We start from the raw sequence: 12,663 nt of genomic DNA, 5'->3' as shown, positions 1-12,663 counted from the left end.
TTCGGGTGGTATTTGGTAATTAGTGAGAACATGCATGGAAGGAACAATATGAGGAAAGTTTTGTATGGTAGTGTTAGGAGTTGTAACTGGATCCTCTTGGATATTGGCAGCCCCTGGAGGGACTGACAAGGAGGGGCTGCATCAGAGGAGCTGGAGGAGAAGGAGAAGAAATAGGCAGCAGAGTTCAGTAGGAACTGGAGAGGAGCCAGTCTGTTTTGGTACATGTGGGATATTACAGTAGTCAAGGTGGGAATAGGAAACGGACATGTTTGGGATATATTTTGAGATTAAAGTAGTAGAAAGTAGTTTATGAGGTAATACAGCACAGTCCCCCTTATCCGGAATTCAGGCAACCGAAAGTCTCAACTAACTGGCATGCCTGAGGGATAAGGGGGACCTCTTTTGAGGCACTTCCTGTGGGTGCGGGCAGGCTATAAAATACTTACCGAGGCTCCAGCGATGTCTGGCAGTCTCCCTGAACCTCCTCCCAGGCTCCTAGTGGCTTCCGGCATCTGTGTATGGGAGCTGGCGTGTCACATGACCAAATGCGGATGACAACTCTCACACCTTAGTTTCCGTGCACTGGGTAAGCCGGGAAGCCGCCTGGAGCCCGCAAGTATGCAGTTGAAGTGTAGAGGTGGCACACCTTACCCTGGTGTGGGTGCTATAACCTGTAGATGCTGAGCCCAAACATCCAAAGTCGTAATAAGCAAGGAAAGTCCAGGTTAGCACACCATTGGAAGATTAAAGTTTCTTCAATTTATTGCTTCATAAGCACATAGATATGACAATTGTTTCGGGGCCAACAACGGGTCCCCTTCTTCAGATAGTGCAAACAAACAATACACCCACTGTGCACATTGAATATATACTCTATGAGGTGGAGATCCACCTACGACAATCAGAACAATAGCCCCTCCCACCATTTCTACTTCAAATGTAAATAAAACAATGCTGCACATCTCAATGCAAACAATCAACAAACGTCATGGCATTGTAACACACATGTAAACAAAGGTTATTGATACTTGCACAGGCTTCACATGCTTAATGTCCCAGTTTCATACAATATTGTTGCCACTCAGCGGCTGAAGCTAGAGTAACGTTTACTTACCCCCATGTGTCAATCACTGTCTACCAGGGTGGGAATCCATTCCTATTCAAACCTGATAGGCTCCTGATTCGCGCCACGGCCAATACAGCCGTTACCGAGCGCTTTCCATAAGGGAATGCATCACTTCCGCACTGTGTGCTGTTCCCATGGCGTAACTTCCGTCGTCTATGCAAGGCCTCACATGGGGTGTCGCCATGGCCGCCGCTACGCGTCCCAGACGCCATGCGCCGTATCCATGGCAACCCAAAAGGCCAGCCTCTCTCGCGCGTCAAGGACGTCACCTCAGACGTCACTAGAGGGAAATCCCAGCCCATCCCACAGCGCGAACTCCGTCACACTGTGGGTATGGGTCTGGGAGTCACCGGCCAATCATGGCTCTCCATTGCACGCCAATGCTGCGGGTGCAGCGCTGAAGTCACCATGGCAACCAACAGCGCGCACCCCGCTAGCATAGGCTACTGCCACCGCGCACTAAGAAGGCATAAAAGTGCCCTGCAATACAATTGACACATAGGGGAAATCGCCACTCCATAGCCCCACAAATATGTATTAAAGCAACCAAAAAGCGCATGGGCTCCAATATATTTAAAGCAACCAGACAGCGCATGGGCTCTGGTGAATTGTGACCTCACTGACATGCAATTCTGGTCAGCGCCAGATATACATCGCTGCAGAAATTAAAGAGGGGGGAGACAGCAGGGGAAGAAAGAGAGGGGGGGGTTAATTAGGGGGGAAAAAAGGAGGGGGGGGGGGAAAGTTGGGAGGAAGGGGTCTGGGGAAGAAGACTAAGGGTGGGGTAGGATCGAGGGGATGAGGGAGGAATAGAAAAAGACGAGAAAAAGAAAAGGGAAAAAGGAGAAGAAAGGGAAAACAAAAGAAGATTGTCATAAACAAGTGACAACAATCCCAAAATGCTGTGACATGATTATTGCAACAAGGGAGATCCCCCTCAAATACTCTGTGTGGTGAGACAGTCCCAGCATCGCTCCCACCATGAATCAGCTGTATAGACAGTACCTCATTGACCACATAGGTCACATCAAGTTAAATCAGAATGTACCCGGATTACCTCTCACTCAGGAAACAGTTCAATGAATTGTATTGGTTAAGCCCTCTCGGAGAGATCGTATCTAAGGTATGTATCCAATACGCTTCCCTCTGCAAGAGTAATTTGTCCCGGTCCCCACCCCTACGGGGTTTTTTAACACAGTCAATGACCAGCCCTTTCAGATCACTAGCACAGTGTCCCATATTGGCAAAGTGAACTGCCACTGGTTTAGTGACATCGAGGGTTTTACCTTTCTCAAGTGCATCAAGGGCCAAACGGATATCGCTCCTATGATGCTGGAACCGCACTTTGAAGGCATTTGTAGTTTTTCCCACGTATGCCAGTCCACAAGGGCACCGCAACATGTATGTACAGTATTCTGTGTTACAGTTATAGTAATCCTTGAGATAGTGTTTCCTCCCGTTCCTAGGATCAGAAAAGTATTTGCCAGTGATTAATGAGTTACATACATTGCATTTGTAACATTTATAACAGCCCTTTCTGTCTGAAAACGTAAAGGTAGATCTTTCATATTTATGCACTGGATCAGCCTGTACCAAAATCTCCCGTAGGCTTTTGCTAGCCCTATATGAGAATAAGGGGGATTCATGCAGAATTGGATTCAAAGTTACATCCGATTGTAGTATGGCTAGGTTTTTGCCCACCGATTTTTTGATCACATTGGCCATCGGACTGTAATCATGGACAAATGCTAGATTGTTTTTGGCTGGTCTATCCTCCTTCCCCTCCATAATTTCTTTGGCCCGACAGAGAGCCTCGATCAGTATGCCCTCCGGGTATCCTCTTTCGAGAAACCGTTCTTTCATGACCTCTAATTCCCTAGAGGTTTCATCTTTTTCATTGCAAATCCTAAGTACCCTCAGGAATTGTGATATGGGAAGGCTACTGATTAAATGTTTCGGATGGGCGCTGTCATAATGCAGGAGGGTGTTCCGGTCAGTCGGTTTCCTATAAACACTGGTATTCAATCTTCCATCCTTCCTTGTGACCATCACATCCAAGAAGGGAACATTTGTTTCTGACACTTCAGGATTAAACACTATTCCCTCAAACAATGAGTTCAAGAACCCAATAAACACTTTAAGTTCATCAGATGTTCCCCTCCATAGCACGAACACATCGTCAATGTACCTCGTCCACAAAACCACATGGGCGAGGTACATCGGCGATCCCACAACCCTGGTTTCCTCCAAATAGCCAACGAACAAATTGGCAAACGCAGGGGCTGCCGAACTTCCCATGGCAGTGCCCCTGCATTGTCTAAACCAGTCCCTCTCAAAACGGAAGCAGTTCTCGGTGAGGATCAGCTCCAACCCTGCAAGGATGAACTCTGCAGGTAATAACTTTTCCTCCTTTTTGGACAAGAAGTGCTTTACAGCCTTTAACCCCTCACTGTTGGGAATCGAGGTATATAAGGAGCTGATGTCCATTGTACACAATAACATTTCATCACTCACCTCTTCAATGGCTGTTAGCCTCTGCAGGAAATGCCCCGTATCCTTGAGATATGCCGGCAACGACTGTACCAGGGGTTGGAGATGAAAGTCCACAAACCTCGCCAGGGGCTGTGTAACCGAATCCGTGCCTGAGATAATCGGTCGAAACTTGAGTGGTGCGGTGCCCTTGTGGACCTTAGGCAATCCGTAGATCACAGGTCTTTGGGGAAATTTCGGGAGAAGATATTCATATTCTTTGTCAGATATCCATCTGTTAGAAATCGCCAGATCAAGTAAACCGTGTAACTTCCTCAGTGTGCTCGGGGTTGGGTCCGACTGTATGCAGGTGTAGCTTGTACTGTCAGCCAGCATGGCTCTGATTCCTGAGCTATAATCCTGGTAATTCATAATGACCACTGCTCCGCCTTTGTCGGCTGGCTTTATGATGATTCGGTCATTATTCTTCAAATCTTGCAGACATGTCCTCTCCCTCCTCGTTAAGTTATTCCGGGTGGGTATCATCTGTTGATTCCGTTGTATATCAAATTTAACTGATTTAATGTAGGTTTCAATGCTTGGGAATGTCCCTGGTGGGGTAAACGAACTCTTTAATTTGAACTTTGTACTTTGCTCTAATGATTGACTCGATATCGATCGATTGTGAAAAAATTGCTTCAATTTCATCAGTCTCTCATATCGGAATAAGTCCACCTCCAACTGAAAAGCATTAAACTTAGCTGTAGGACAAAATGAAAGACCTTTAGCCAAGACCGCCATCTCGCCTTCACTCAGGGAATAATCACTGAGGTTTATTACTGGACACGAAGTGTGCTCCTTGTGTATGGGCGCTGCGATGGTTGTTTTGGATTTCCGGCCCCTCCTGACTCGTCTCCTCCTCTTCCTTGTTGAAACCCCGATGAACCCGGGGTGTCACTTTCAGAGGAAGGATTTTCCGTATGGACTTCACTATCTGTGTTAGGGTTCTTTTTGGGTGGTCCCTTAGGGCCTTTTCTGGGTTTGGGTCTCCTGTAAGTAGGGCGAGGTCCCCTCCTCTCACCCGAGATCCCCACGAGCCAAGGGTAAATGCGACCTTCTTGATGGTCCTGGCAGATCTGGCGAAATTTCTCTCTTTTTCTTTGTTGGATGTCTTCTCTATATTTATCAATGTCTTTATCAAGAGCGGATAGCTGTTCCGCAAGCTTTTTATCAGTGTTGAGAAGCTCCTGTATACCCGTCTGGATTGGAACAATCTCCTTTTCTACCTGGAGTAATAGTACTCTCACCTCTTCAATCACCATCAACATATAGTTGAGTGAATGTTGTGTGGATAATGCACACCACCGATCACAGAAGTCCCTCTTATTCCGGCTGATTGTCGGCTGTATCCCCAGTCGAAAGCCCTTCGGGATCTTCTTGCATCGGTAATATTCTGAGAGTGTATGCCCATGTAACTCCAGGTCCACTTGACGTTTCTTTAATCTGCGTAATTCACGTAAAAGGTCAGTTGCTTTGTCAAATCCAAATCCAATCCGTCTACTCCCAGCAAACAAGATGTTACTAATCTCCTCAGCAGAGTAAGAAAAGGTAGGGTCCCCCTCGTCCACAGTCTCCATGTGTGATCCAATATGTGACTGTTAAAAAGATGCTTACTTCACTCACGGTGACAAGCAAATAGCAGTGCAATCACTTCTGATGAGATAGTTGTAATCCACGTTTAGAGTAATGACATGTAGTCAAAGATGCTCCGGGGGGTGCTCACCTCCAAGACTCGTATCAAGTATGCAGTTGAAGTGTAGAGGTGGCACACCTTACCCTGGTGTGGGTGCTATAACCTGTAGATGCTGAGCCCAAACATCCAAAGTCGTAATAAGCAAGGAAAGTCCAGGTTAGCACACCATTGGAAGATTAAAGTTTCTTCAATTTATTGCTTCATAAGCACATAGATATGACAATTGTTTCGGGGCCAACAACGGGTCCCCTTCTTCAGATAGTGCAAACAAACAATACACCCACTGTGCACATTGAATATATACTCTATGAGGTGGAGATCCACCTACGACAATCAGAACAATAGCCCCTCCCACCATTTCTACTTCAAATGTAAATAAAACAATGCTGCACATCTCAATGCAAACAATCAACAAACGTCATGGCATTGTAACACACATGTAAACAAAGGTTATTGATACTTGCACAGGCTTCACATGCTTAATGTCCCAGTTTCATACAATATTGTTGCCACTCAGCGGCTGAAGCTAGAGTAACGTTTACTTACCCCCATGTGTCAATCACTGTCTACCAGGGTGGGAATCCATTCCTATTCAAACCTGATAGGCTCCTGATTCGCGCCACGGCCAATACAGCCGTTACCGAGCGCTTTCCATAAGGGAATGCATCACTTCCGCACTGTGTGCTGTTCCCATGGCGTAACTTCCGTCGTCTATGCAAGGCCTCACATGGGGTGTCGCCATGGCCGCCGCTACGCGTCCCAGACGCCATGCGCCGTATCCATGGCAACCCAAAAGGCCAGCCTCTCTCGCGCGTCAAGGACGTCACCTCAGACGTCACTAGAGGGAAATCCCAGCCCATCCCACAGCGCGAACTCCGTCACACTGTGGGTATGGGTCTGGGAGTCACCGGCCAATCATGGCTCTCCATTGCACGCCAATGCTGCGGGTGCAGCGCTGAAGTCACCATGGCAACCAACAGCGCGCACCCCGCTAGCATAGGCTACTGCCACCGCGCACTAAGAAGGCATAAAAGTGCCCTGCAATACAATTGACACATAGGGGAAATCGCCACTCCATAGCCCCACAAATATGTATTAAAGCAACCAAAAAGCGCATGGGCTCCAATATATTTAAAGCAACCAGACAGCGCATGGGCTCTGGTGAATTGTGACCTCACTGACATGCAATTCTGGTCAGCGCCAGATATACATCGCTGCAGAAATTAAAGAGGGGGGAGACAGCAGGGGAAGAAAGAGAGGGGGGGGTTAATTAGGGGGGAAAAAAGGAGGGGGGGGGGGGAAAGTTGGGAGGAAGGGGTCTGGGGAAGAAGACTAAGGGTGGGGTAGGATCGAGGGGATGAGGGAGGAATAGAAAAAGAAGAGAAAAAGAAAAGGGAAAAAGGAGAAGAAAGGGAAAACAAAAGAAGATTGTCATAAACAAGTGACAACAATCCCAAAATGCTGTGACATGACGCGTAGCGGCGGCCATGGCGACACCCCATGTGAGGCCTTGCATAGACGACGGAAGTTACGCCATGGGAACAGCACACAGTGCGGAAGTGATGCATTCCCTTATGGAAAGCGCTCGGTAACGGCTGTATTGGCCGTGGCGCGAATCAGGAGCCTATCAGGTTTGAATAGGAATGGATTCCCACCCTGGTAGACAGTGATTGACACATGGGGGTAAGTAAACGTTACTCTAGCTTCAGCCGCTGAGTGGCAACAATATTGTATGAAACTGGGACATTAAGCATGTGAAGCCTGTGCAAGTATCAATAACCTTTGTTTACATGTGTGTTACAATGCCATGACGTTTGTTGATTGTTTGCATTGAGATGTGCAGCATTGTTTTATTTACATTTGAAGTAGAAATGGTGGGAGGGGCTATTGTTCTGATTGTCGTAGGTGGATCTCCACCTCATAGAGTATATATTCAATGTGCACAGTGGGTGTATTGTTTGTTTGCACTATCTGAAGAAGGGGACCCGTTGTTGGCCCCGAAACAATTGTCATATCTATGTGCTTATGAAGCAATAAATTGAAGAAACTTTAATCTTCCAATGGTGTGCTAACCTGGACTTTCCTTGCTTATTACGACTTTGGATGTTTGGGCTCAGCATCTACAGGTTATAGCACCCACACCAGGGTAAGGTGTGCCACCTCTACACTTCAACTGCATACTTGATACGAGTCTTGGAGGTGAGCACCCCCCGGAGCATCTTTGACTACATGTCATTACTCTAAACGTGGATTACAACTATCTCATCAGAAGTGATTGCACTGCTATTTGCTTGTCACCGTGAGTGAAGTAAGCATCTTTTTAACAGTCACATATTGGATCACACATGGAGACTGTGGACGAGGGGGACCCTACCTTTTCTTACTCTGCTGAGGAGATTAGTAACATCTTGTTTGCTGGGAGTAGACGGATTGGATTTGGATTTGACAAAGCAACTGACCTTTTACGTGAATTACGCAGATTAAAGAAACGTCAAGTGGACCTGGAGTTACATGGGCATACACTCTCAGAATATTACCGATGCAAGAAGATCCCGAAGGGCTTTCGACTGGGGATACAGCCGACAATCAGCCGGAATAAGAGGGACTTCTGTGATCGGTGGTGTGCATTATCCACACAACATTCACTCAACTATATGTTGATGGTGATTGAAGAGGTGAGAGTACTATTACTCCAGGTAGAAAAGGAGATTGTTCCAATCCAGACGGGTATACAGGAGCTTCTCAACACTGATAAAAAGCTTGCGGAACAGCTATCCGCTCTTGATAAAGACATTGATAAATATAGAGAAGACATCCAACAAAGAAAAAGAGAGAAATTTCGCCAGATCTGCCAGGACCATCAAGAAGGTCGCATTTACCCTTGGCTCGTGGGGATCTCGGGTGAGAGGAGGGGACCTCGCCCTACTTACAGGAGACCCAAACCCAGAAAAGGCCCTAAGGGACCACCCAAAAAGAACCCTAACACAGATAGTGAAGTCCATACGGAAAATCCTTCCTCTGAAAGTGACACCCCGGGTTCATCGGGGTTTCAACAAGGAAGAGGAGGAGACGAGTCAGGAGGGGCCGGAAATCCAAAACAACCATCGCAGCGCCCATACACAAGGAGCACACTTCGTGTCCAGTAATAAACCTCAGTGATTATTCCCTGAGTGAAGGCGAGATGGCGGTCTTGGCTAAAGGTCTTTCATTTTGTCCTACAGCTAAGTTTAATGCTTTTCAGTTGGAGGTGGACTTATTCCGATATGAGAGACTGATGAAATTGAAGCAATTTTTTCACAATCGATCGATATCGAGTCAATCATTAGAGCAAAGTACAAAGTTCAAATTAAAGAGTTCGTTTACCCCACCAGGGACATTCCCAAGCATTGAAACCTACATTAAATCAGTTAAATTTGATATACAACGGAATCAACAGATGATACCCACCCGGAATAACTTAACGAGGAGGGAGAGGACATGTCTGCAAGATTTGAAGAATAATGACCGAATCATCATAAAGCCAGCCGACAAAGGCGGAGCAGTGGTCATTATGAATTACCAGGATTATAGCTCAGGAATCAGAGCCATGCTGGCTGACAGTACAAGCTACACCTGCATACAGTCGGACCCAACCCCGAGCACACTGAGGAAGTTACACGGTTTACTTGATCTGGCGATTTCTAACAGATGGATATCTGACAAAGAATATGAATATCTTCTCCCGAAATTTCCCCAAAGACCTGTGATCTACGGATTGCCTAAGGTCCACAAGGGCACCGCACCACTCAAGTTTCGACCGATTATCTCAGGCACGGATTCGGTTACACAGCCCCTGGCGAGGTTTGTGGACTTTCATCTCCAACCCCTGGTACAGTCGTTGCCGGCATATCTCAAGGATACGGGGCATTTCCTGCAGAGGCTAACAGCCATTGAAGAGGTGAGTGATGAAATGTTATTGTGTACAATGGACATCAGCTCCTTATATACCTCGATTCCCAACAGTGAGGGGTTAAAGGCTGTAAAGCACTTCTTGTCCAAAAAGGAGGAAAAGTTATTACCTGCAGAGTTCATCCTTGCAGGGTTGGAGCTGATCCTCACCGAGAACTGCTTCCGTTTTGAGAGGGACTGGTTTAGACAATGCAGGGGCACTGCCATGGGAAGTTCGGCAGCCCCTGCGTTTGCCAATTTGTTCGTTGGCTATTTGGAGGAAACCAGGGTTGTGGGATCGCCGATGTACCTCGCCCATGTGGTTTTGTGGACGAGGTACATTGACGATGTGTTCGTGCTATGGAGGGGAACATCTGATGAACTTAAAGTGTTTATTGGGTTCTTGAACTCATTGTTTGAGGGAATAGTGTTTAATCCTGAAGTGTCAGAAACAAATGTTCCCTTCTTGGATGTGATGGTCACAAGGAAGGATGGAAGATTGAATACCAGTGTTTATAGGAAACCGACTGACCGGAACACCCTCCTGCATTATGACAGCGCCCATCCGAAACATTTAATCAGTAGCCTTCCCATATCACAATTCCTGAGGGTACTTAGGATTTGCAATGAAAAAGATGAAACCTCTAGGGAATTAGAGGTCATGAAAGAACGGTTTCTCGAAAGAGGATACCCGGAGGGCATACTGATCGAGGCTCTCTGTCGGGCCAAAGAAATTATGGAGGGGAAGGAGGATAGACCAGCCAAAAACAATCTAGCATTTGTCCATGATTACAGTCCGATGGCCAATGTGATCAAAAAATCGGTGGGCAAAAACCTAGCCATACTACAATCGGATGTAACTTTGAATCCAATTCTGCATGAATCCCCCTTATTCTCATATAGGGCTAGCAAAAGCCTACGGGAGATTTTGGTACAGGCTGATCCAGTGCATAAATATGAAAGATCTACCTTTACGTTTTCAGACAGAAAGGGCTGTTATAAATGTTACAAATGCAATGTATGTAACTCATTAATCACTGGCAAATACTTTTCTGATCCTAGGAACGGGAGGAAACACTATCTCAAGGATTACTATAACTGTAACACAGAATACTGTACATACATGTTGCGGTGCCCTTGTGGACTGGCATACGTGGGAAAAACTACAAATGCCTTCAAAGTGCGGTTCCAGCATCATAGGAGCGATATCCGTTTGGCCCTTGATGCACTTGAGAAAGGTAAAACCCTCGATGTCACTAAACCAGTGGCAGTTCACTTTGCCAATATGGGACACTGTGCTAGTGATCTGAAAGGGCTGGTCATTGACTGTGTTAAAAAACCCCGTAGGGGTGGGGACCGGGACAAATTACTCTTGCAGAGGGAAGCGTATTGGATACATACCTTAGATACGATCTCTCCGAGAGGGCTTAACCAATACAATTCATTGAACTGTTTCCTGAGTGAGAGGTAATCCGGGTACATTCTGATTTAACTTGATGTGACCTATGTGGTCAATGAGGTACTGTCTATACAGCTGATTCATGGTGGGAGCGATGCTGGGACTGTCTCACCACACAGAGTATTTGAGGGGGATCTCCCTTGTTGCAATAATCATGTCACAGCATTTTGGGATTGTTGTCACTTGTTTATGACAATCTTCTTTTGTTTTCCCTTTCTTCTCCTTTTTCCCTTTTCTTTTTCTCTTCTTTTTCTATTCCTCCCTCATCCCCTCGATCCTACCCCACCCTTAGTCTTCTTCCCCAGACCCCTTCCTCCCAACTTTCCCCCCCCCCCTCCTTTTTTCCCCCCTAATTAACCCCCCCCTCTCTTTCTTCCCCTGCTGTCTCCCCCCTCTTTAATTTCTGCAGCGATGTATATCTGGCGCTGACCAGAATTGCATGTCAGTGAGGTCACAATTCACCAGAGCCCATGCGCTGTCTGGTTGCTTTAAATATATTGGAGCCCATGCGCTTTTTGGTTGCTTTAATACATATTTGTGGGGCTATGGAGTGGCGATTTCCCCTATGTGTCAATTGTATTGCAGGGCACTTTTATGCCTTCTTAGTGCGCGGTGGCAGTAGCCTATGCTAGCGGGGTGCGCGCTGTTGGTTGCCATGGTGACTTCAGCGCTGCACCCGCAGCATTGGCGTGCAATGGAGAGCCATGATTGGCCGGTGACTCCCAGACCCATACCCACAGTGTGACGGAGTTCGCGCTGTGGGATGGGCTGGGATTTCCCTCTAGTGACGTCTGAGGTGACGTCCTTGACGCGCGAGAGAGGCTGGCCTTTTGGGTTGCCATGGATACGGCGCATGGCGTCTGGGACGCGTAGCGGCGGCCATGGCGACACCCCATGTGAGGCCTTGCATAGACGACGGAAGTTACGCCATGGGAACAGCACACAGTGCGGAAGTGATGCATTCCCTTATGGAAAGCGCTCGGTAACGGCTGTATTGGCCGTGGCGCGAATCAGGAGCCTATCAGGTTTGAATAGGAATGGATTCCCACCCTGGTAGACAGTGATTGACACATGGGGGTAAGTAAACGTTACTCTAGCTTCAGCCGCTGAGTGGCAACAATATTGTATGAAACTGGGACATTAAGCATGTGAAGCCTGTGCAAGTATCAATAACCTTTGTTTACATGTGTGTTACAATGCCATGACGTTTGTTGATTGTTTGCATTGAGATGTGCAGCATTGTTTTATTTACATTTGAAGTAGAAATGGTGGGAGGGGCTATTGTTCTGATTGTCGTAGGTGGATCTCCACCTCATAGAGTATATATTCAATGTGCACAGTGGGTGTATTGTTTGTTTGCACTATCTGAAGAAGGGGACCCGTTGTTGGCCCCGAAACAATTGTCATATCTATGTGCTTATGAAGCAATAAATTGAAGAAACTTTAATCTTCCAATGGTGTGCTAACCTGGACTTTCCTTGCTTATGGAGCCCGCAAGTAGATCCAGTGAGACTGCCAGACATTGCTGGAGCCTCAGTAACAGGGGCGTAGCAATAGGGGGTGCAGAGGTAGCGACCGCACCGGGGCCCTTGGTCCAGAGGGGCCCCGAAGGGTCCACCCTCTATCACAGTATTAGCTATCTATTGGTCCTGTGCTGGTAATAATCACTTCTATAGATGCTTTGAATAGTAGCAATCCTTAACACACTGTTCCCAATCCCCTTCTTGCACCTCTGACACTGTGGTTGTCCTTGGCAAGTTTTGGTGCGCTGTATCAATTGCTATGTATAAAGTTCTTGGGGGGGCCCCATGTAAAACCTGCACCAGGGCCCACAGCTCCTTAGCTACGCCACTGCTCAGTAAGTATTTCAGGGGGGAGGTTTGTGCGATTTTGGCCAGTTGCTCAAGAAACCGGCAAGCACATGTATCC

The 12,663-nt window shown here is 47.0% G+C and overlaps 3 protein-coding genes across 24 annotated transcripts in view; 1 reads left to right on the top strand and 2 right to left on the bottom strand.

Moving 5' to 3' along the window:
• Positions 1–1,739, bottom strand: part of LOC137524117 (uncharacterized) — a 515,954-nt gene extending 514,215 nt beyond the window's left edge. For all 19 annotated transcript variants that reach the window (XM_068243637.1, XM_068243636.1, XM_068243632.1 and 16 more), the window contains exon 1: positions 1,115–1,739. The gene's annotated coding sequence lies outside the window, so the exon portion shown is untranslated. The remainder of the gene's footprint in view (positions 1–1,114) is intronic.
• LOC137524116 (uncharacterized) overlaps positions 1–12,663 on the top strand; it is a 91,070-nt gene that overhangs the window by 693 nt on the left and 77,714 nt on the right. The window contains exon 1 of one of the 4 annotated variants that reach the window (XM_068243628.1): positions 6,779–10,513. The exons of 1 other annotated variant lie outside the window; for it this stretch is intronic. In XM_068243628.1, coding sequence (XP_068099729.1) covers positions 8,530–10,513 — 1,984 coding nt within the window. In that variant the 5' untranslated portion in view covers positions 6,779–8,529. Of the gene's footprint in view, positions 1–6,778; positions 10,514–11,333; positions 11,812–12,663 lie in introns of those variants that run through there. 2 more of the 4 variants (XM_068243627.1, XM_068243630.1) reach the window with 2 other exon arrangements.
• Positions 2,509–6,519, bottom strand: LOC137525398 (uncharacterized). The gene is made up of 2 exons (XM_068246475.1): positions 3,641–6,519; positions 2,509–2,588 (listed from the first exon to the last, which is right to left on the bottom strand). The coding sequence occupies exons 1-2, from the start codon at positions 4,394–4,396 to the stop codon at positions 2,553–2,555; spliced, it is 792 nt and encodes a 263-aa protein (XP_068102576.1). The 5' UTR covers positions 4,397–6,519; the 3' UTR covers positions 2,509–2,552.

The sequence above is a fragment of the Hyperolius riggenbachi genome, chromosome 7 (assembly GCF_040937935.1).
Source record: "Hyperolius riggenbachi isolate aHypRig1 chromosome 7, aHypRig1.pri, whole genome shotgun sequence".
NCBI lineage: Eukaryota > Metazoa > Chordata > Amphibia > Anura > Hyperoliidae > Hyperolius > Hyperolius riggenbachi.
The sequence above is the reverse complement of the archived record's forward strand: the minus strand, read 5'-3'. Positions and strand labels throughout refer to the sequence as shown.